Source organism: Pezoporus wallicus, unplaced genomic scaffold (genome assembly GCF_028554395.1).
Source record: "Pezoporus wallicus isolate ANWC-B61680 ecotype Strahan unplaced genomic scaffold, APGP_CSIRO_Pwel_v1 contig_8806, whole genome shotgun sequence".
NCBI classification, from domain to species: Eukaryota; Metazoa; Chordata; class Aves; order Psittaciformes; family Psittacidae; genus Pezoporus; species Pezoporus wallicus.
Window position 1 is genome coordinate 442,195 of NW_026641419.1, and position 25,394 is coordinate 467,588.

General features: G+C 39.9%; 1 protein-coding gene across 1 annotated transcript in view; it reads right to left on the reverse strand.

Moving 5' to 3' along the window:
• Nucleotides 1–25,394, reverse strand: part of SLC35F1 (solute carrier family 35 member F1) — a 237,409-nt gene that overhangs the window by 31,720 nt on the left and 180,295 nt on the right. The window contains exons 3-4 of the mRNA XM_057423596.1: nt 17,182–17,309; nt 3,754–3,913 (exon numbers count right to left, since the gene is read on the reverse strand). Of these exons, the coding sequence (XP_057279579.1) occupies nt 3,754–3,913; nt 17,182–17,309 (288 nt within the window). The remainder of the gene's footprint in view (nt 1–3,753; nt 3,914–17,181; nt 17,310–25,394) is intronic.

Below are 25,394 nucleotides of genomic sequence, written 5' to 3' on the forward strand. Positions count from 1 at the left end.
TATGGTGTTCTTTTAAGCCTTCAGTTTTCATTCCAAGCTACAGTGCTGAAATTTCCAGTGAAAAGAAACTCATGAAAATAAGTACAGTTATAAGAGGGTAGACCAAGGGTTCATTTACCCGGTATCCTGTCTCTAAAAACGGCTATAAGAGCCAGAAAAGTGTAAGTTGTTTAGGGACAAATAGGAATGAGGTAAAGTTTAAAATACCCCCACTAATGATGTTTTAGTCTTCACCATTTTTAAGCTCAGAGGAGATGTGGCTTCTATGTATTTATCAAACATCACTAGATTTCTCTTTCACGTACTCATCCAGTCTCCCACTGAATTTCTGTTTCACATGTACCTCGACTGACAGCATGTTTATATTTGACAATTTATCTTTTTAAGATTTGGTAGCTATTTTCCTTTTAGCCTGCTTTTGCAGTCAGCCTCAGAAGATGCCCTTAATTTAAAATAAGCATCAGCACTTCACAAAACCTCTTCCTATCCCTGATGCATTTGATGTTCCAAAAGAGGCTCCAATCATCCCTCACTGAGCTCACTCATTTGGTATTTATTACAGCTGCTCACTGACACTTTGGGGAAGTAATGCTGAAAAAGCTTTTGACCTTACAGCTTGGATGTGCTGAACTGCTGAGACAAAAATATCATCCTTTTACATCTGTGAAACAAAGCTCAGAGGCTGAGCATTTTCATAGAAATGGGATGGCCCCAAGCACCACACCGTGATGGCCCTCTCCAAAGCACACTCATGATCAGAGTGTAAGCCTCAACCTCCAGGGCTCTCCCAGAAGAGGAAGCCAAGATCTGGTCAAAGCATGGGTCTGCCTAACACAGAACCCTCCTCTGGCAGCACAGGGTGGCTGAAGAAAGCATAAAGAAATAGGGAAACACAGGGAGATATTTATCAGCCAGTTCTCAGCAGATTAGGACTTTTCTAAGATGGAAGTTGCATTAAACCATTAAACGAAGTTGCATTAAACCATTAAACTTCACAGAAATTGAGGCACTCTTCACTAATTTGTGTGAAGTCTGTATATTTTTAGTCTATCATTAAAAAGGATTTCATGTGTTCAGCTTTTAAGCCTGGTACCTCAAAATTATATTGGTGATCCCATAATTTCCTGATTATGAGAAATATTTAAGAATCAGTCTTTATTGACCTTCTCCATACCAGTGAAAACTTCGTGTACCTTTATCTTATTCTCTTTGTTGCCTTTTCTGAGAGATAAAAGGTCACAGTCTGCTTATCGTCTCTTCACCCTGAAACCATTTTAGGCCCTTGAATAGCTTTTTCACTTTTCTCTATTGCTTCTATGGGCTTATTTTCTGGTCATTTCTTTTTGAGATGCAGTGACTAGAGCAATATATGGTACTCAGGAAGTCAGTGTATCAAAACTTTATATACTGGTATAAAAATGTTTTATATTTTTGGTTTCTTTACTAAAAGTTCCTAGCATCCTGCTTGTCAAATGTCTTTTCTTTGTTCCTCAAGGGGCTGACTTCGGAACTTTCCCCCAAACCTGACATATCCTAACAAACGTATTTTCATGGATGCAAGATCTACATGTGTCTACATTGCTAAGGACTGACTAGAGGCATTTTAAAGACTTTAAGGTTAATACAGTTGCACTTGACCAATTTAATGGTGTAGGTCATTCTTGTGAAGAAACACAAGGCATAGCTTGGCAAAACACATCTTGCATTAATCATTATTAGCATTTTTAATGTTCTCTGGAAGCAGAATTCATACAGTCCAGAGAGGAGTTAATGTTTTGTGGACTATAGTGTAGCATAAATAATTTCAATGTGAACTATGTTCTGACATGATTGCTTTTCATACTCTCACTTGGCCACTTTGCCACATTTTTACCTTAAAACCCAACATTATGAGGTGTTTCTCTTTGCTTTTCCTTGTAATTATCATAATATCAAAATATCAGACTCAATGTGTCTCATCTTAGACAAAACATACGCTAATATACCTATTAACAGGACTGAAGGGACTGTTTTTCAGAGACTGTGGTAAGCAAGAGCTACGAAGTGCTTTGCAAAATCTGGATGGAACACTCAGACCTCTGTATTTTAGACCCCTGTGCATTACAGGAGCACAAGTACCAATGGTATTATTTGAGGAAAGTGTTATTTTAAGGTATACTGGACACGTAAGGTCACAGAGCACAAAGTAATTGCTTTTCTTATTGAATAATGTGTAAAACATCAGTCAGGATACAATAAAATGAGGTAAGCTACCACAGATTTTTAATGTACAGTTTTACCCTTTCAGATAAATTATACCAGCTGATCTATTTTACTTTGCTAAGGACAACATTAATAACACTATTTTGCCACTTAAAGAAAGTTGCAGTCTCTCCACATAGTGATAAGCATGGATACAGTTTTTCATGTGTAGGTCTGAATTAAAAGGCAATAATGTATGTTAACAGATTTTTTTGGGCAAATTTACCTAACAGCTATACCTGTGCTTTAGTAACCAATATATGGAAAATAATACCTAATTATTGCACTTTGATGGCAAAGTGTCAGTGTTCTTCAATCTGTTCCTTGTTTGCTGAGGTCCATTGGTCCACACACTGCTGCTGATCCAGAACTCACCTGCCCTACCATGTTACTCTCTAGATTACTGAGCACAGGATGTTTCCTCTGGAACCCAGGGTTGAAATCCCAGTTTCTCTGAAATCAGTCATTCCGAATGCAGCTTTGGCTGGCTGATTTCACAGTAGAGAGTATATTCTTTCCTTTTTAGCTGGGGCAGGATTATTTCTGGAGGAGACCAATGAACTGAAAGTCCCCTTTCAGGATAAAGGACAGGGATAAAAGGGGGCAGGGAGATATGTGAGTACTGCCACAAACTCCCTTGTTTTATTTAGTAGCATCCTGGCAAATGCAGTTCTTACAGCACTTGCATTTGTATTCAGAAAGCTGAGTCAAGAATTTTAAATCCCGGTGTATTATGCGCAGCTCACAATTCAGTGCTTTTAATTAAGAATGAAAACTGTGCCTAATTGACAATCTTTGAAAAGAATTTCCAGCCTTCCCACATCATTTGGGTTGGCACTAGAGAAATCAATCTGACAGGGAAAGTTGCTCAATGAAATCTAACTCTAGTCTGCATTAAAAGCTACACACACATTATTCATATGATGCTGCACATAAAAAAAAGAATATTTTACACACAAGAAGGTTCTCTTCAACAATGACAGAGGCAAATCCCAACCTTTTATTCTGGGACTGCTTGCAAAACCCAATTGGTACAGTCAGCATGCAGGTTCAGTGTCTCTTAGCATCTACCTAGTGACCCTGCCTCTGTACAAAAAACAGAGCAAAGTTGAGGAGAATTTAGGGTACACAGTAGACAAAAGAGGTGCTTATGACTCAAAGATGTAGCCAATTTGGAAAGGAAGCAACTGAGATTTGCAGTCAAACAACTAAGCCAAAACAGAATAAAACTACAAGTATTTAGCTTGTCCCCCCTGCCTGAACAGAGGATGACCTGTGTTGAAGACACAGAGCTCATGAAGTCCATTTGCAGCAGTGCTGACTTTTAAGTGTTGACCCACTTTTGTTCTCTGTCCCTCCTGACAAAGAAGGAACTTCAAATACTGCTTTGGATCCATGAAGGCACAGGCTTTCTTGCCGATTTCCCCCCCCCCCCTTTTTTTTTTTGTTCCAGTCTGGTCAATGTTTTCTCTGAACAGTGCTTGGTCATACAACCCAACCATCCTTACTTACCTGCTCCTTGCTGTCTCCCAACGAGGACATCTGCTCCTGCCATGCAGCCCATGCCCAGAATGCAGACCACAATCCCAATGAAATGTACTGCCTTGTATCGTACCAGTAAGAAAAACCAGGAGAGCAGTATCACCACTGGGATGACAAAACAGTCTAGGAGCTGTCAAGAAAGAGAGGATAAACACCAACAAATCAACCTGCTAACACTTTGCTTAAAATACTAGGATAGATTCCAGCAGAGAGGAGCAGGGTTTTATTAGTTAGTAACGGCATTTTCTACCAGAGAGAAAGTATATTCAAGGATTGTATCATCCATCAGACAGGGCAGGGCTATTCTGTTCATGACCATTCCACAAATTCAGGAGACCTGTTGCTCTGCAGTAACACTCAAAAGCACTGCTTTACTCTTGGATTCAGAGGCATATTTCAAATCCATGGGAAGAAAACCTGGGCCAAAAGAGAGCCACACCACTCCATCTGGTCCTCACCTCTGGTGATTAACAGACAAAGACTGAGGGCAGTTTTCCTGCAGTTTAGACATATGCTTTAATTCAGTAATTTCACACCCAAATAGCAGGAATGTTCATAATGTGCAAGTTGACCAGAAATCAAGAAGGTTCTGCATGTAGAATATTTATGGAAAATCTGCCCCCTGTGGGGAGGGACTGTTAACTCCTTGAAAATATAGCCCCATATGCCTCTGAAGGAAAAAAAAAACAAAACAACACATTGCCTGCAGTACAAGAAGCAAAATCTTCTTGCCAATAGACTCTAGGAAAGAGATTTCTCAAAGTATTATGAAACAGTCTTTAATTGTGGTTTGTGGTTTTGGGTTTTATAAAGAGGCACTCATCAATAAACCCAGAGAACCCGTGATAAAAAAGAAAAGCACCAAATATTTGTGAGAGGTCCTTGAGACTTTAAAATTAAAAGATGTTTCAGAAACTACCAGTATGTTACCAGGAAACAAAAATCATGGGTAAGAAACATCCAAAGAAACTTGACTTTAATCTTACTTCCTAAAAAGGATACAGATAATTAGGAGTTGTGATTTTGTGGACTAACAATAGGATTTAATGAATTGTGCAGGGCACACTGCTGTTCAATGCCAACTGTACAGCAGGAACTAGAGCTATAGGATTGCATCTTTTTCCTAATGAAAATGTCTGGAATAGCCAAAGGAGAAGACTATGTTCATAGTTCTGGAAAACTGCCCCAGATGTTGCTACCTTGATTTTCGATGATGCAATTTGGTTTCTCTTCTTTTTGAGCCTATTACCTGTGACTTGCTCTCTCAATGCGATTCACCACTAAGCACACTAAATGGTATCAAATAATGACCGCATCCCTTTTAACTTCTTTGTCTGTTCACACATTGTCTGAAGAGAACAAGATTTTTGAATGATATGAAGAATTCCAGAATTCCAGTGCTTAGAAAATTATTATTTACATGTGAGATACCTATGTAACAAATATTAAATTTGGGGGATCTGCAAAAATATAAAAGCCAATTTTTGGACAGAGGAAAAATTGCCTGAAACTTTGTTTGAAAAACAAGAGTGTGCAGTGGAAAGCCACCCATTTCAAAGATTCTCCAGACAGTGAGTGGCAAAAGCCTTCAGAAGAGAACCAGTTCTGCAGCGGGACCATGCTGCTCTTGGGAGGCTCAAGCAGCTCTGAAGAGCTGCAGAACAGATGAAGGAAATTACAAATGGGAAAGATCCATGCCAAAAGCAAGTTCTGTTTTTAAGATGAGAGCTAATAATATAAAAGGCATGGACAGGCCTCTTTACAGTGAAATCTTCCTTCAGCAGTCCTCAAAATGCCATCATTCACAGACCAAAAGTGAAAAGGGAGAAGGTCTGACAGAACTGCCACAAGATCCTTCATCTGCACAGGACATCTGTTCTGCCCCTGAAAAGCCTGTAATGTGTACGGCATATAACACATCTAATAGCAACTAGCCTTTGCAAAACCATGCATACACAAGACACAAGAACAAATTCAGAAGCCATACGGCTGGCAGCAGCTGTCTCCTGGGGCAGGGAGAGATGATGGCAGGACTCCTGGGCATACTCATTAAATCCCAGGCATATGGTGCAGGCGAGGTGGCACATGGCCTTCTCCTGGCATTGCAAGGAGGGACAGGGCCAATCTAGCCAGAACAGATGGTCACTGCTGCAAGGATAACATCCTCTGCACATTTCTCATTTGCTGTGGATTTCAGCACTTTACTAGTGCAGCCCCAGCATGCACAGGCAATAGATGGCACATCTGAGGGAAGCTCACTCTTCAGTGTAACCTATGGGATGTGGACAAAACTTAACACCACCCCTCTCAATCCACAGCTCGTGTCATAATGCTGGATGTGTGCTCTTCATCAGCTGCACTGGAAGACAGAGCACCCATCCTCTGTGCTGAAGATGGAGGGAAGGTGGTACCAAACAGCAGGGGGGGAGTTACTCCTTACACTGCTGACAGTTATCCCTAACAGTGTAAATACCTCCATCCCATTCCCCTACTGTGCAGCACCGAACAGGTGAGCTTAAATAACAGTTTTCTCACCTTATCATTGTTTTCCACTACTTAAAGAGTGGTTATGAGAAGACGAAGGCTCTTTCATCACTAGGAGCCTTCATGGGGAAGACAAGGAGAAATGGGTACACTGAGGAAGGTTTCATCTTGATGTAAGAAATAAATTTTTTACACTAGGAACAATCAATCATTGGAATAAACTCCCTAGGGATGTGGTAGAGTCCCCATCACCAGAGTTTCCACATCACCAAGATGTGATCTGACAGGGTGCTAAATAATCTCATCTTTCCAAGCAAAGGTTGGACCAGATGATCTTTGGAAGTCACTTCCAAGCTAGCCCATTCTACGAGTCTAACTTCACCAGCAGTTGGCACCAAAACAAGGTGGAGAAGTACATGAGCAGGCACTTGTATCTTCTTGGAGAAGGCAAACAAAATCTATCACCAGTAAGAGCCACTTGGCTCAGTGCACATGGTTTCCCTTCCACTGTCTTCCTGGAGTCACCAGTAACCAGCAGATTATACCAACTCTATTAACTTTGTACTGGAGAAGAGAAGCAGCACCCTTACCCTTGATTCAAAGCTGAAAATGAGTAAAGCAGGATGAGCCAGAAGTACTGCACAGTCTGCCATTGCCTTCCTCAGGCGAGTACCTAAGATTTGAGCACCCTCTTTCCCATACATGCATTACATACCACCTCAAAGACGACGCTGCACAAAACAGAGCAGAAAGCCTTACCAACAGTTAAGCACAGAGGTGTTTTAAGAAACCACTCATAAGTCAGACAGTAAGCAGCCGCATGCATCTTTCCAGTTCTTTTCTAAGCAAAGGCAAGTGAACCTTAACCATCACTGGATGATTTGATTTTGCAAAATCAGGAGCTCTGGTCACTCATGAAAAGAGTGTTTAAGAACGTATTTAAAAGTATGAAGACGTCACCTTTCAGCCACTAACTGCTGTCTCTCAAGAAACACAAACTGACTCAGTGAACACTTTTAACATCTAACATCTGGAAACCCTGACTCATCTTTACACACAAGACATTACTCTGTATGTTCTTTGTGGGACAGGAGTTCTGTCGAGGGATGCTTTACTTACTCCAGACAAAGCCCATAAAAAGAAGATTTTATTGTGAATATGAGATATATTAGAGTCCTAGTGTGATTTCAATAGCCAGTTTTAGATTGTTTGTACCTGCAGCATGTGTCCTTCAAGATGCAGATTCTCACAGTTTTTCAGTGGAAGATTTTTAAAATTCCTCTCATTCCATAAATATTTAAACATACCTGTGCTTTCAAGTACGTGAAGATGTGTCTTTTAGTGCTAACATGAAGGGATGCATGAACAGAACCTGTCACAAACAAGCGACACTGACAGCAGCTGGAAAACGCCCTTTTGGGGCTGGTAGTCCAAGGTCTAATCCACAAATTGCTATTTGGAATACTGTAACATCAATAGATATAAATATTAAATGTAGGTAATATTCACTGACGTTATACAGTTCTTGAACTGTGCTTAGTTTAGACCTATAATTACACAATGGGATATAAGGAAATAAATTAGGTTGCTACAATATAAGCAATAAGATAACTTAGTATATCTTGCTTATGCATTTTTCAGTTATTGCTTTACATTTAATTTCTTTAGGACAAAATTCCCCCTGACTTTCTTTTTTTCCTGAGATAATCTGCCTAGTAGGAAGAAAAATGTGCATACATTCTACAGACAAAAGACGTGAGATTGTGATTTGCAGTCGGGCTTTTTTTTTTTTTTCCTTTTATTTCTTTTGTTTGTTATTAGTTATTTCAGCTATTTATAAAAACCCATTATACCTAATTGTCATTTTTCTCACTATAAAGCTTTTACAATAACAAAGGTAAATTATGCTTAGCTTGAATTTCATTGATAGTACATAAAGGTAAGTTGTCTACCAGTATTTCCCCAAGAATCACCTTTGATATTTTCCTTCTGACCTTGACAACCCTGTCATTATGTTAAATTAATGAGCTACTGTGTTTGTCTGTGGTTTTCTGCAGTTACAGCTCTAAATTGTGCTCCTTTATAAGGCAGGATAAAAAAATAGATAATCTATTCATGTATCACAGAAACTCCTTTCTGTTATAAAAATGCTGTGCTATTGTAGGAAATGAAGATTATTATTTGACTCTAAAAAATATCACACTGCATTTAAGTCTGTTGATGATACACAATGTAGAAATGTATTTCCTCCAATGACTTGTTTGTTAAATTACATTGACTTTATTATAGAATCACAGAATCATAGAATCACAGAATAGTTAGGGTTGGAAAGGACCTTAAGATCATCAAGTTCCAACTCCCCTCCCTGGGCAGGGACTCTCTTGCTACCAGTGAATATCCAGTCTCTGATCTCACAAATTCAGTATGCGTTTGCACATCTATAGCAAGAATGTTCTGTTAGTCAATGGGAAGGAGAGCTGGAAAGCTTTAAAAGGAAGGTCTGTAATACAGAGGTTGAACTGCTGATCTGAAGTAATACCAAAAAAAAAAAAAAAAAAAGCTGGGCAGCAAACTCCCTATGGGAGCAGCTGAACTGAATTTCCCTTTTTAAGGATTCATTGGATTTTTTTTTTTCTCCCAGTTATAAGCCCCTTTTTTCACATTAGGGGTTTCTCATTAGTGCTGCCCTCCAGCAAATCATACAGAGAATCAGCTGCACCCTCTACTCAGCCTGCTTTCCATAGCAGAAGGATCAGTAATATCTGTCGCATTCATCCAGTGTTGCATGGTCAAGTACATGTGATGGATACTGAATTTCAGCATGCAATGTGGTAAGTTTAATACAACAGCAAGTGTTATATCCAGTAAGAGACACACCTTCTGACATTTAGTTTGTTTTTCAAAGGAAGAAAGGGTTTGCTGCCTATTTGAGGGCTTTCTGTTCCAATTTTCACACTACCTTCACAATACCACATACACTTGACTCAACTGTACAAAAGCAGCCATGATGTGAACCCTCACAGAGCTGGCTGCTGGCTGCCACGGGAACTGTGTGGCAATTACTCTACCCTGTGACTGAAACCTTCTGCAGGGAAGGTGTGGATGCTGGCAGCATTTCTGACAGTTATTTCAAGCAAGTCAAATAAAAAGGGAGCATTGTTTTTACCTTTCATGTTTCTATTCACTGTTTCATCAACACTTACTTTTTTGCATGGTTTTTATATAATCATTAAACTGATTTAAAAACTATTACTTTTTTCATTCAGCCAAAATACATGGTGTTCTGGGTAGGGAGATTGGTGAAAGAATCAGTTAGTGATGTCATTTGTTTAGGGAAAAAAAAAAACCAGGAAAATATTTAATTTCCATGACATGAAGGAAACAAAGCCAGAAGGCTGCTCCCAGTCTGAAGCCTCTTTAAAACAGTATTTTGCTCAAAATACCTCTATGTTTTTTTCTTAGGGCCACAGGACCAATGGTTCTATAACTGTTCCCATCATTCCTTTCATCTGTTCTCAGGATTTTCCCTGCAAACACAGAAACCTGTTCAAAATTTTTACTATTGAAAGACCTTCCCCTACCAATTATTTGCATGCACCAACACCTGAGATGGGGATTATCACAGCTCCAGCTTTCTCTGTACATACAAGGAATTCACCAACTTCCTGAAGTTACGTTAAATGAAAGGTGGCGGTCACATCCAACACACAGCTCCTCTGCTCTCAACTCTACACATGGACATGCTTTACTACCAACATGAGTAATCACATTGGCTCTTGACAAAAACCTTCCTTAGGACACAACTCTTCATCCTCTCCTCTTATTACATGCACTGCAGCTGTGCTTATGCAAGGTCTGCTCAAATACTTGTAAGATCTACCAGCAAACTGACCACTGAAATGGCCTTTCCTATAATTGCCTTCTTCCTCCGATTTTACATACTACTGTCAGAAACAGATCACCCTAAGACAGCAGACAGCTCTGCCAGCAGCCACATGTTTCTGCAGAACTATTTTCTGTTTGCTTCTCTCTAAGTAAGATGGCTGGATATGAGCTTTGAAGACCATTTTCTCAAGGTTACTTATTAGAAACTTCTCCCTTCTCTCCTGGCCAGGAAAAATTATGGATGTCTCCTGCAGAAAAACCTCTGCTTCTGCATTTCACCAGTAAGAATATGTGAAATAAGCAGAGAACACCAAAATCTCTGCTGTTGTAATGGTCCACTGACTTTAATGAGATTTTGCGTATTTTCATTAGCAAAAAGTTTGGCTCAGGGTGAATTTTACCATTAGAGGCAGGAGCTCTGGATACAGAGAGCTCAGTTGACTCCAAAAACACGTACAGAGACTGAGCATACTGAGGGGCTGGTTTGCGAACCACAGATGTGTTACACAGTTAAAAGACAGAACACCAACTCGAAGTGTGATACTTAACCAGATGCAAGATACACCCCACAGACTCCTACAGTATAAATGTATGGTATGCAAGACTTGTGCACAACGCTGATCTATCTGCAAACCTTAACATTACACTATTCTCTCACCACCCTGAAGCAAAACAGGAAACTATGGTCAATTTTACATGCATAGGATTGGGGAGAGGAAGGGAAGGAGTAAAATTTATCTCTGTTTTTGAGATATTGCCCACTTCAGTGGGCACTGGAAACGGTGGATCAACAACTTCAGTACTGCACATCCCCTGCTCCTCACCTACCAGATTTGCTTCAAAATTATCTCAAAACTTCTGCTTCAACGTATATTAGTCCATAGGGACTGAGCACAAAGCAAAATGTATTGCCATCCAGCACTCCTATAATAAGCACTTACTGCTGACTCCTTTCCTTTTCCAGTGGCAGTTGTTGAGGTACGAAAACTGCCAGAGGTAATTGGAAGTATGATGTACTGCCGAGCGTCACAGTGATATAAGAGCAGATGAAAACATTGGCATTGTAGTCTTTACTGTCTGTCTCCTGGTGTCTATAAATCCTAGCTTTTACTAACTTTGTTTTCATCATGCCAATCAAAGGCTTGATTGCTCAAAGCATCAATTACCAGATAAATCACTATTTGGGAACACAGCTCTCTCTCGGACAGTGCCTTACTAGTGACATCGTATGCATATTCTACAGTACCACTATGCAAGGCTCTGCAGAAATAGTCCCATTTTTATGTGGTATAACACAGAAAAAGGATAGTATTTCCTCTGGAGAGTGCAACACAACAGTGTAATATGGAGGTAGTAGAACAGTGGATTGCAGCAAGGAGAGCTAATTAATGGGACACTAAGGGAGAAAGGAGAGGGCAGTCTGCCTCATAATACAGCTTCGTACAATGAGAAAGCACTTAACTAGCAGCAAAGCTTATAAATGTTAGCATCATAATAGGCTTAATGGGAAGACGTTATGGACTTGGTAGAATGTACGTGTGTGGTGTACGTGTGTGGTACATTGTAAATGCTGTACAGGGAAGTCATAACATAGTTTTAAAGAAATCAAACGTCTAGATCTAAATAACAGCAAAAATTTTGCAATCTTTAAATTCCCTCTGATTTTATCTGCTGTGTAGAACGTGTCCCTAACCGTGGTTAAGATGCCCTTATTGAATATTTATTAAATCTTCCACAGCTCTGCATCAGGGTTGTTTTAAAAACCATTTGCATTAATATGGAAAGTATTACCACAGGCAGTCCTGAAAGTTAAGCATATAGTCCATGGGATCAGGCGCTGGTGTACACACAAGGGTGTTTAATGTACTTTCTGCACCTGCTAGAACTGATGTGCAAGAAGGCTGTAAAATCTACATTACATTACATTACAAAGTCATATTAATGCACCAAAGAGAAACTAAAGAGAATTTTGTGAGTTTTTTGCCATCTGGGAATTGGGACATGTGTCAGAGCATGAAGTGTGACTGACCTCTTGCACTTCTGGCACTTCTTGAAATACATGGTTTTGAATATCAAATTGATCCATCCACAAACTACTGTGCCTTTTACCTGGCATATACTCACTTTTCAAATGTACCCTCTCGAGAACAGTCTTCACTTACTAGCCTGAGCATTTTCATGGCTGTGGGAAGCCTGAGTTTCAATCCCCACAGCTAAGGTGGAGCTAACTCAAGCCCTTTCTTTGGGCTACTGTTTTCACGGGTATGACTTCATGTAAAAGGTGGCTCCATCCTTGCAATTTGGAGAGCACTGCAGGCTTTTTGTAAGCACTTGAGGCATCCTAAGATCATAGCTAACAAACTGAGTTCCTTGGGGTACTCTGATGTAGGAATATGTGGCTTTTGAAATTTAAATTGGAGGCAGGTATTTAGGCATTTGTCTTCTTCAATACAGAAGCGCTCTGGGCAGGCAAAGAACCAGAACTTAAAGCTACCAAAGAAGGAGCAACCTGAGAGGCTGAAACACATGTTCTCATGTCCCTGGATTGTGCTCTGAGCAGCAGGTTAATATACATAGAACCAGGAAAATTAGATGTCTACAACATTCTAGATATGTAGACAAGCAGATGTGGTTTCTTGGATTGTTCTGTTAAATCTAGTTGCCCCCAGGCTGCACTGCAGGTACCTAAGGCTAACTTGGATTTTATCCTTAGCAATTAGCCTACACCTTGATGCCTGAAACATAAACACTGCATTGGTTTTCAATGTAATTTTTACGTCACCTAGTTTATATGGGAGGTCTTTCAGTTTGTTTCCTTTTTATTTTTTTCAGGGAAAATCACAAGTTTTAGGCTTCACAGTACTTTGATTTCATCTTACGATGGAGCTGAGCACCACATTCTCAGACAGTAATTATAGAGTCCACAAGGATTTGAAATAATCAAAAGCACGTCCAAAAGAAAAAGTACCATATTAACCTCTGATTTATGCCTCTGTGTCCTCATTCACTGTGGTTCTGAAAGCACCCAGTGAAAGACATATAGGAAGGTTTATTAAAAAATTCTGTTTTCCCAGACCCAAACCAAAAGGGAATTTTAAAGGAAAGTATATGAAAGATAGAGTGTGAAACAGTGGGGAAAAGTTGGGCACCATTCTCCATCTTTTCCTGGAATCATAATGAGATAATGTCCATTAAAAAAAGAAAACGGATGGAGTTTAAACTAGAAACTTCAACAGTCCTAAGATTTTAAAGCTGCTGAATCCCTGGAGCTTTTTTGTGAAAGCAGAAGAGCAAATCAATTGCAATAAAGGTATATTTTTACAGTTAAACTTCAGCTTTTTGCTGGGAGCAACTTAATGTTTTTTGCCTAAAAGCACCACAAACCCAACACACTTGCATATTAGTTTTGCATGATGGAGCAGATATCATGTGGAAAAAAATATATATGCTGTAAACGTGATTTCCTACTGAAATGGTCCATGTGCCACCACCATAAAAATACTGCAAGATTTCTCATTTACTGAAGTGAAAATTCTGAAACATCTTACATTTTCCCCATCAAAAATGCCTTGGTGTAAAGCCTGTTGAGAATAATATCCTACTAAATTGACTTGATTCTCAGCCAATGCATACACTGGGACAGCTCCCACAGCCTTCAGTCAAATCCATGCTGATTTGTGGTAGGCAGCAATGGATTCTCAGGTCTCAGTTCTGAAAGGATTTGAACTCTCCTTATTAAGTGTCAGCGTGCACTTATGGCCTCACAGGTAGTGCTCTTGCAGGACCAGGCCTTTCAGAAAATGCTTGAGAGATTGGTCCCGTCAGATTCTTCAGAAATCAGATTCTAGGAAAGTCTTTCTCTCTTCCATCTTTTACTTTCCATTTCCCCGGCAGGGGGGTTGGAACTAAGTGATCTTAAGGTTCTTTCCAACCCTAACTATTCTACAGTTCTATGATTCAGTCTTCCTTTCATACAATAACACACTTTGACCAATGCTGCTTAAGGCTGAATAATCCCCCGAGCTTTTTCGGTTTCATTGTTAAATATGGTGGTGTTTGGCTACATTTCATAAAAAGTGTCATTTGATTCAACATCTTAATGGATTACCTCATACTCATCCCATTCTCACCATATCTTTGTGCTTGTCTATGTTTAGAAGCTTATTCAAACTAAGGCATGAATTGAATTTAAAATGCAATAGGTATTCCCAGTCACTCCATGTATATCCAAGCAATCCAGGACAACTGTGGGAAAATGAGATACTCCTGAAAGCAAGCATTTGAGCTTCCACCTCTTCCTTCTTTCAAGCTACATAAGAAAGAGACCCAAACTCTGTTGTAACCTTTATGTGGAAGAGGTCTAAAATGGACATGATGCTGTCAATGCCCTATGACAGTTCTGTTCCACCCTTCCTCTCTCTCAATATGAAAAGAGACTGAGGTTCATTTCAGCTAACAAATTCCCTGCCAAGACACAGGTAATGCTGTTGAACTCTCCTGCCTGCTTCCTCCTCACACTGTAGGCTTTGATTGCTCACACTAATGGCTATGTTCATTGCAGAAGAACATCTTCTGGAATTGGAGTTTCATGGGTCTGGCCAAACAAACCTCTGATATGTGCTTGCTGGTGGCTGTAGGAGATGGGATTTAACGACCTGCATTGTCTTGCTCAGTCTGCTATTTCTACCTGCTATGAGTGAACATACAAAAGCAGCAAATCAGCTTTTGCTTTTCTCTTTGAGGCTTTTAATAGCTATAAAATCAGACAGTGTGAGACTTAGTGGATTTATGCTTTACTTTATACTGAGTAATCTGATTTGAAAAAGTGTTAAAAAGCAATATTACATTGTCTGGGCACATATCAGAATTCTCAAAACAACATTCTGATGGCAGAAGCATTTGTGAATATTTAGCATAAACCTCATACTCAGATTCCTTGAATTCATACTTTTCTTTTATTTTTGCTTCTTATTCAGCTAAACAAGCTCAATATTTTCCAGTATCACATTTCAGCTATGGAAGTGATAAAAACCTAAATTAGCTTTGTTTCTGCAGAACACTGACTGATGCTTCTCTGTTTTACTCGCTCTAATACAAACTTCAGGAAAATAGGGTGTAAAATAAACTGAACACGATGCAGTGCTGCCTAGCTATGTAGAGACAATGTAAAAAGGGAGTAGGTTTGCTTTACAACAAGTAGCAATGAAGTATGCAATGTTTTCCCAAGGCAGACATTTTCCAGGCTCTTGAAAATGTCTCTATTATTCACTTCTCTGCTTAAATTGGAAGAAGCCTGATTCTTTTGTGTTTGTATTTAAAATATACAGGTTGGATCTTTGCAGAAATCGCTACCCTAGCTTTGGTTCACTGCATGTATAATTTTTTAAGGGAGAGTACACTTTTTGACAGCTGAAGTTAAGCTGTTATATAACATAAACCACCTAACACGTAGCATTAAAGTAAGAATTCTTCATCATAACTACATTCATTTTACTTAATGACAATTTTTGCACTCAGATATAATTATGGATTTCTAAAAGCCTGAATTGGGTTTGCATGGCAAGGGTTTGGGGGGGGGGGGCTACAGGTTGGCTTCTGTGAGAAGCTGCTAGAAGCCTCCCCCTGTGTCCATCAAAGCCAATGCCAGACAGCTCTAAGATGGACCCACCACCGGCCAAGGCCAAGCCCATCAGCAATGGTGGTAGCGCCTCTGGGATAACACAGTTAAGAAGAGGCAATAGCTACCATGCAACAGGAATTGCACCCAGAGTAAGAATATGCAAGAGAAACAGCCCTGCAGACCCCAAGGTCAGTGCAGGAGGGCAGGAAGTGCTCGAGATGCCAGAGCAGAAATTCCCCTGCAGCCTGTGGTGCAGCCCATGGTGAGGCAGCTGTGCCCCTGCAGCCCATGGAGGTCCATGGTGAAGCAGGTCTCTACCTGCAGCCCATGGAGGACCCCACGCCAGAGCAGGGAGATGCCTGAAGGAGGCTGTGACCCCATCGGAAGCCCACGCTGGAGCAGGCTCCTGGCAGAACCTGTGGCCCTGTGGAGAGAGAAGCCCATACTGGAGCAAGTTTGACCCCTCAATGGAATCCACGTTGGAGCAGCCTGTTCCTGAAGGACTGCACCCATGGAAGGGACCCACACTGGAGCAGCTCACGAAGAACTGCAGCAGCTCACGAAGAACTGCAGCCTGTGGGAAAGGCTCACGTTGGAGAATTTCATGGAGGAATGTCTCCTGTGGGAGGGACCCCATCCTGGAGCAGCGGAAGAGTGGGAGGAGTCCTTACCACAAGGAGGAAGGAGCAGCAGAGATGTGTGACCACAGCCCTCATTCCCTGTACCCCTGTGCCACTGGTAGAGAGGAGAATTTGGGAGTGAAGTTGAGCCCAGGAAGAAAAGAGGGGTGAGGGAAAGGTGTTTTTAAGATTTCGGTTTGTTTCTCATTGCCCTTCTCTGATTTGATTGGTAACAAATTGAGCTGATTTCCCTAAGATGAGTTTGTTTTGCACTTGACGGTAACTGGTGAGTAATCTCTCCTTGTCCTTATCTCAAGTCTTTCATGACACTCTCTCTCTCCTGTCCAGGGGAGGAGTGACAGAGCAGCTCTGGTGGGCACCTGGCTTCTACTCAGGGTCAACCCACCACACAACATTTGCACTCAGATCTAATTACGGAATCCTAAAAGAAGTCATTATATTTTCCTCAAGTACAATATAAAGTGAGAAAAACATTCCAGCCCATATGAAAATATTTCCTTAAAGGACCAAATTAAGTAGATAATGCTAAAAATGTGATCATTAATAGTTTAGCACAGGAAAATAAAATGAAAGCCAGTATGTTTTTGTACAGTTTGGAAAACACTGAGTAATAAAAATGGTCCAATATTAAAAAATGTGTTTTATAAAACAGCATTAAAAGGTATACAGAAGACATAGTAACTAACTGTTAGTGCACCACAGCAAATGGACACTGCACCAGTGACCTTATTATCTTACCTCAAAAGGGAGAATCCTTTGAGTTCTTACCTGTACACTAGTAAGAGTGGTGTATTGATAAGCTTTGACTACCAAGTAATTGGCTTCTATATCTATTATTCCCAGAATCATGTACTTCCACCATCTCCTTTTCAAAATTGCCAGCAAGTTTTCTTCTCCTGTGGTAAGAAACAAGAAGAATTATGTAAGAGTTAGGTTTCAATGCACAAAATATCCGCCTGTCAAGAAAAGTTATCTAGCACATCTCTTGCATTTACAATATGCATTTCAATAGCACCATAAACAAAGAGATACTGCAAGGACGTGAAGACTAACATGCCCTATTTGTCTTGCAGACATTAAAAAAGCCAGCTTGGTGAAGTAATACATGAGGGTCAGACTGACTCTTCACTTAAGATGTAAACAACACTGGGAAAAACAAGTGCAGTTTGGGATTACTGTAAATATGTTCTTAGTTTTATATATACACATATGAAATGCTAAAGAATAGAGCAAATTATTACATACATTTATACTTTCCATACACACTGACGAATGCTGTATCACACATGACACAGGAGGGTTTTTCCAGAGTGGCAGATTGTAGTATTTGCAAATATGATGGAATATTACAGCATCACCTTTGGTCAGATTACAGATCCTGTTCCAAAGATGGTTATTATCCTCTAGGACAATAACCATGTTCCAAGGATGGTTTTGATCCGAGAGGTTCAAACTATCAGACTTGTTTAGAGAAAGGTTGTACTGAGACAGATTCTCCGTGACAGATTGTTCTGCTACCAGGATCGATTTCTGAGGGAGGCATGTGTGCTACGTTCTATGGGGGCCATGTCAATCACCCAAGTACTTAATTTCCACCATGAAGACTGACAGTACAATACAGCCTGCAGATCAAACCTGCAACCTTCAAAAGGTCAAAGCATTCCTCATGCTAGGAATTATTACTGTTCTCTGTTCAAAAGAAACCAGCTCATTAGTGAGGGTGGGCAGACTGTTACTTATTTGCATTACAGTAAGCTCCAGACATGATGAGACCCCACTGGGAAAGGGGTTGGACATACCAACTGTGGCTGAATGCAGTACAACTGGAGCCTAAACAGGAATCCAAGTAGGGCTGACCTGTACCGCCGAAGTATCAGAAATGGAATTTGAACCATCTTTAAGTTTAAAAAAAAACCCACTATTTTCAGATTTGTTCATGTTGCTGCAGCCGTTCTAAGCTCCTGGGATCATCAAAACTAATGGTGAAGAAGAAAAGGAACGTTATTGTCAATTGCCACTAAAACTTACTCAGGCTTCTCAATTCTCTCTCATCATTTTCCTTCATCACAAGAGTGTTTGCTCTCTGGTTCAAACAGACCTGGTGATATAGGAGCTTCCATACTACTAGAAACGGCAGGCTCCCTATAGTACAGGAGTATCTCAGAACTTGTAAGATGTAGAAAAATAGGTAATTACTTCAGAAGCTGATTCAGAAATCTTACATGTTAAATCTTGGCCCCACTGAGTGACTTGAATTAGGATTTACCTAAACAGAAAATCCGAATCATTTGATGTTTGTTCATTAACAGGTGCTTACACAAATACGCTTCCAGTGGGATATTATTAGGCAACAACCTAATTATTTGTTAAAGTGAGAATGACACTGAGTGCAAAACCGTAAATGCTAAAAAGCTTTCCTTCCTTCCCTCCCCTCTCTCTTTCTTTCTCAATAAGCAGCAGAGAAATAGCAGAAATAATGTGGTGAGCGGGCTATTTAAGACCCTAAATAAGAAGTCGGTGCATTCAACCATAACAAACTTTACTGTTACCACCAACTTACAGCAGAACTCATGAAAAAGAAAATTCCACCCTTTGGATATTAATTATGGCTGCATTTACATATTTTTTATGATGATTTGAGCATGCAGAAATATTTTAGATCTTTTGTCTTGACACATTTAGGGAGGTATTTTCAAAAAAGCATTTGAGATTGGATGTCCTAATTCCTACTAAAACCAGTGTAAACCACACAGATCCTTTTGAGGTACTGAAACTATATCTCTAATTTTAATGCTGCACAGATAACACCTTTAAAACACCAACTGGAAACCAGCAGTTCAATCTAATAACATGGTCAACATTTCAGAGGAATTTTTTTTTTAATTGTAAAGAGAAAGTTTAAAAGATTTCAGACATCAAACTCTAGTCTCTATCTCAGTAGTGAAAATCCTACCTGATTTTGTTACAGTAGGATCTTGGGGGTACCTACAAAGCAGAAAGTAACAGCAAGCTCAAGAAATGTACAGACATTAGGTTGCCTGAGCAAGGACTATTGACATACATCAAGGACTCTTTTGGTGCCTTTGGTTTGTTAGCACTATCTTTCTCCAGCTTCAGTTTCCAACCACAGATCACTGTACGGCTCAGACGTGGCCAAACAAGTTTGCTTTAAAAACAAATGTACGGCCATGACCTCTGGCTAGCAAGTAAAGCCAGAGTTTCCAGAGATGGAAACGAAATCCACAATTTTAACTGATGTATGGGGTTCTCTCTTTTGCTTTCTCCATCCATTCTTTGCTAATGACAGAAGAAAAATATTTGGCAAGCACTATTTTATCTTTGATTAACAGCTCTGAGATATTCCAAACTGCAGAAGATCAGTTTCAGCTGAGAAGGCTGGGCAGAGCAAAAAGCAATGCCAAAATAGATTTATGCAGGCATCCTTGTAGGCCCCCTTCAGATACTGGAAGGCTGCTATGAGGTCTCCACGCACCCTTCTCTTCTCCAAGATGAACAGCCCCAGCCTTCTCAGCCTGTCTTCATACGGGAGGTGCTCCAGCCCCTGATCATCCTCGTGGCCCTCCTCTGGACTTGTTCCAACAGTTCCATGCCCTTTTTATGTTGAGAACACCAGAACTGCACACAATACTCCAAGTGAGGTCTCACGAGAGCAGAGTAGAGGGGCAGGATCACCTCCTTCAACCTGCTGGTCATACCTAGACAAGGGGAAAGCCTTGACTTAACTTGCGAAGACTAAAATAAAAAACAGGAATCAAGAGCTTTATTCAAAAGTCTACATCCTGAATAGAAACATCACCTTTGCATAAAAACAAAGTGGGGGAAAAAAATCACACTTAATTAAGAACAAAACAAAAAGAGACAATCTGTTGTTTGTGGTGGTTTTTTATTTCCTTTGATGACAACTCAAAGCAAACTAACTACGCAAGTCGTCTGAGTTGTAAGCATCGTAGGCCAAATGGACTGAATGCAGATGCCTACACCTGAAATAGCTGGTAAGGCATTTTTAAACCTTTTTTCTCCTAACATCTTTCAGATTAATTGTTTAGGACAAGATAACCAGCATTTTGAAAATAAATACCACTCCCACTAAATGCAAAGGGAAGATGGATTACATCAGATCATGTGTTTTTGTTATTATCTCAATAGGACTCTGAGTAAGGCTACCAGCCAGTCATATAAACAAATATCAAACCATAAAGTGTGCAGGTTAGCTTAAAGAAAACATTTCCAGGGAGCCAAAGCACATACTAATGTCGGTGAACATGCATTTATATGAGTGCACAGAGTATTACCATCTTCAGACACTGCTATCTTTTGGTGGATATCCCCTTCAAAAAACAAACCCCTAACTTCTCAAGCTTTTGAAAATATAAGCCTTCCTATTCAGTCTAAACCAAATGTAATGCAGATTTAAAAGCAAATTGCGTATTAAGAATATTTTAAGATTCAGAAATCTAGCATGCTGTTAACACAGAGAAATATGAATCCCCCTCTTTGCCCTTTCTAGAAGGATAGGTTCAGGTTTTTACATTTTTTACTGATTTTGCACCAAGACACACTTGACAGTTATATATACAGAGGAGCTCTCAGTGTTTGGAAGAAAGCTACAGCTTTGCCTCAGCTGGCTGAAATTAGAAATCAACAAATAAGCTGCTTTATAGAAGAGATGGTTCTACATCATATAATAAGGATTTACCCTTGGGGGGTTACAAAATTAAAAATAAATTAGAGAGAAAATTAAAAGAGGCTTTGGCTGTGCAGTGCCTACCAGAAATACATATATAAATGTGAAAAACCCTTTTCACATTCACCTGCACAGCTGCAGAGGTACAATAAAAAAACCCAACAACAGCTATTAAGACAGCATATTCCCAATTTTTTGTGTATGGGCTTGGGATACAGGCAGAATAATAGCACTGATAGACCTGAAAATAAGCATATTGCTTCTCTTTCAGCCCCTGCAGTCTCTCTCTTTTCATTCAGACAACAACTTGCTATTTAGATCCAGATCATTAAAGGAGCTGTGCTTTCCTTCTGTTTTACAGAGCTTGGATGAAGAGATCTAAATGTGTGCACGAGTTTTGCTAGGGGAAGGCAGCGAGGAGAGGGAGGGCTGCTGGGCACACTGGTCCTTCCCCTACCAATAGAAGTGCTAAAGTCAAGTGCTACATGGTAAAGAAGCAATAGTCTCACAGAAGATTAAAATTATACCAGAATTTACTTATTATCATTTCCTTTGAAACTCAGTTACAAAACACAATTATACGATAATTGTTTCTTTTCCATTTTCACCCATTGTAGCAAACTTTGCAGACACAGAACTACACCAGTACCAGTGTTGCTTCTCTACAGACTTTGTAGTCCTCCAGACCCTGCACAGGAGAAGCAGAAGGAGGCAGTCAAATGGGGCAATAACATGTAGGGGTAACAAAAATCTTCTCTGTATTACTATGCCAAGAGGCTCCCATGGCAGAAACAGAAAACTTTGCTTATCTCCTGCTTGGCCAAGTTTCTGGTTCAGGGGACTTAAAACCTGTGATAGAAAGCTTTCAGCTCTCCACAAAGCTCAAGAGACCTGTCCCTCTTCTGTGTGACTAGAAATCTTCTGGCCCAAACCTTCTGACCCTTCTTATTTCCTCATATCTGCTTGTATTACTGATAAATACTTTATGGTAATACTGTTGCCTAAAGGCAAAACAACATCACTGTTTAATTATTTATGCAATAGAGAAAATATTCTCCTACAGGAACGCTCCTCCAGTCTGGCTTCACAAAACACCTGAATATACTGTGTTCACCTTATGAATGACTGCTTATAGGCTGCACTGCTTTTGCTCTATACCATGTTTTCAGTAAATCTTTGGCTAGACTAGATAAACTCAGCTCCTTCTGCCTCCTCAAAACATCTGATTTTATCCAACCTGATCTTAACCAGACCTCCTTTCTGCTTCCTCTCCTGTGGTGGGAAAACTGTGCAACCCACAGACATGCTGCAAACAGTTCAGAGTCACTGCTGCCAAGTGCCTTCCAGCTGCTGGCCATGTGGTCCTGCTGCTTGTCCTTCGCCAGCATTGTTGTTTTTGGGGCTGCACAGTGAGCCAGAGCAAACAACTGACCGGAAACAAAGGCTCTGGGTTTTCAGATCAGTTTTCATACCATGTCCTGAGTGATCTGTGACCAAATTAATGTTAGTCCTGTAGGAGGTGAGAACTGAGTAACAGTGGACCCACACAAGGACAACTCACAGGATGTGAGCTGGCTACACACCTCACTGGTGGTGAGCTATGTCATGGCAATGTATTTTCAACTTTCTAGGAAGTAAATCTTATTTAACAGTCTCAATCAACAGAATTTTTCAGTTTTGAAGGGGTTCTTACTCTTGTCTGTTTCAACTCCATAGTGTTTGAACGTCTACCTATCACAGAATCACAGAATGATTTGGTTTGGAAAGGACCTTAAAGATCATCCAGTTCCAACCTCCTGCTATGGGCAGAGATACCTTCCACTAGACCAGGTTGCTCAAAGCCCCATCCAACCTGGACCTGAACACTGCCAGGGATGGGGCAGCCACAACTTTTCTGGTCAACCTGAGCCAGTGTCTCACCACCCTCACAGTAAAGAACTTCTTCCTTGTATCTAATCTAAAACTAACCCCTTTCAATTTAGGAGTTATCCTACTAACATTTATTTGGCTGGCATTCTGGAAAAAGGTATTTTATATAACCTCTGATCTCCAGATTACCACAGGAGTAGCACAAATTGAAGGTAAGGCTTATAACCCCTCTGTCTGCTACTTTTGTAATTTTGAGCCTCCTCCTTTCTATAATATGCTTAGACCATTAACAGGACATGCTTTCCAGTTACTAAATCACAAGCTTATCTGAGGTATTTAGACTTCTTAATTCCTTTTAGAGATTTTGCAGATGAATCTGGCTCGATTCTGGATGTAAATCATAATAGCTGAAGTCAGATCTAGGAACTTGAACGTGCATTTTCAAATAGCATGAAAGGATTAATTTCTCGTGCCTTGATTTTGATCCAGCCTAAGCTCTGTGGTAAGATCTGATAACCTTCAGACGTCTTCTTATTTCATGAGATTACTGGTCATACAATTTACTTTTATGAGTAAATTGCAACTAAAACTAAAACAATAAAGTAGTCAGTGATTTTGTTGATGCCTCAGTTTCTCTCTACCTGGCTGTTCACTTGATTACATACAGTTTTTCCTTTGGTGGCAGACACAGCGCTGTATATTACTGCCAGAGATTACTGCGAGAAACAGACGATGACAAGTACTGTTAGAAACCTGAAGAAAGCTCTGAACAACACTATTTTGAAAACCAGACATCTAAACTCCCAGCCCTTTAAAATGCCAAGATAAAAACCACTGATATTTCTTGTACAGTTTTCATTTAAGTTATCTCCCAGCCTAAATTTAGGCAAACACCTTTCCTGAAATGGCAGATTGTGTCCTGGGAGAAGCACTTACACCTCCGTAATGCAGGACAGGACCACACTGAGAAGCCAAAGTCTTCCCTTGAGTCTGAGATTCAACTACGTCCTTTTGTCTTCATGCATTAAATTTTCAAAATTAATTTCTGATCTACGTACTGTCAGATTTAAGTTGCCTCTTGAGCTAATACTGTAGTCTGTCAGCTTTTGGGATTCAATCTGGCTCCCTTTCATGCACAACTACTTCAAAACAAGTAGTTGGAAGAGATCATCGTTATAGGTTAGTCCTTCCAAAAGAAACAATATTCTCTGCTGTTCTAAAATAAACCTATCGTTTTACTCCATGAACTCCGCAGTTAGACCCTTTTTTTCATTGTTTATCCTATTTTATCTGCTATGAAGCTACTTACAGCACTGCAAAGAAAGATTTTGAGAAGAAAAAAAATCTCATTTTCAAATTTATCAGGGTATTAAGTGAAATTAAATAAATCCGTATGTATCTCTGCACATCATTTATAAATCTGAAATTTGCATGAATATTTTATCCTGCTGGATAATCTTGAGCATGTTAATCATATTCACAAGACTTACCTAAAATCAAATAATCTTAAAGAAATAATATTCATTGTTTAAGGCCAAGGAATAAGTTAGGGTCCATGAGCTTTTCTTTTCCCTTTCATCAACTGATTACAACTAAAGTTGGTTTAGGCACCTACTCACTCTGTGACATTTTTTCCCCCACCATACAGATATGAACAATGAATTATTACTTCTGATCCCTATACAGTTTATTTCCCAAAGCACAAGATTTGCCTGAGACAGTGAAAACAAACCAAAAAACAACCAACCAAAAAAAAAACAACCCCACAAAACCCCTCAAATAAAACAACAACAAAAAACCCCACCCCATGATGCAGATTGTTGTTACTATTAACCACCCAGAGATCAAGCAGATCCAGCTGAAACTGAATTTCTAGCCTTGCCTTTAGAAAAAAGTAAGAAGAGAATAAGTAAATTAAGGAGCGTGTATCTTTCTCTGCTTTCCATCAGTAATGTTTGAACATATTGATCCAATTTAAAACTAATCTGATAGAGTGCAAAGATATTTGCTCCTAAGGTTTACTGTGAATAGGTGACTGAACAGAAGAAAGAAAACCTAACATCACTGACACTAAGTATAAGCTTGACGGTAAACCCAGTTAGATACCAGAGCCTGGACTCTGCATATTCTTAGGCACCAGCTCATTCAATAAGAGACATAAATTCCTAAGAGATCAGGTGACACCAGTTCTGGGACTCACCAACTACCTAGTAGCAGGTGCTGACATATGAGCAAGGACTGTACGCAACATGCAGTAAACATGAAGGAGAACCTGCCTTTTACAAGCTATGAAACCTAAAGATATCTAATAAAGAAATCTGTCTGCTGATGACTAAGAGGACAGAACTATTAAGAGGAAAGAGGCTACTGGTGAATAAATGAAAATGGGAGTGTTGTATTTTGTGTT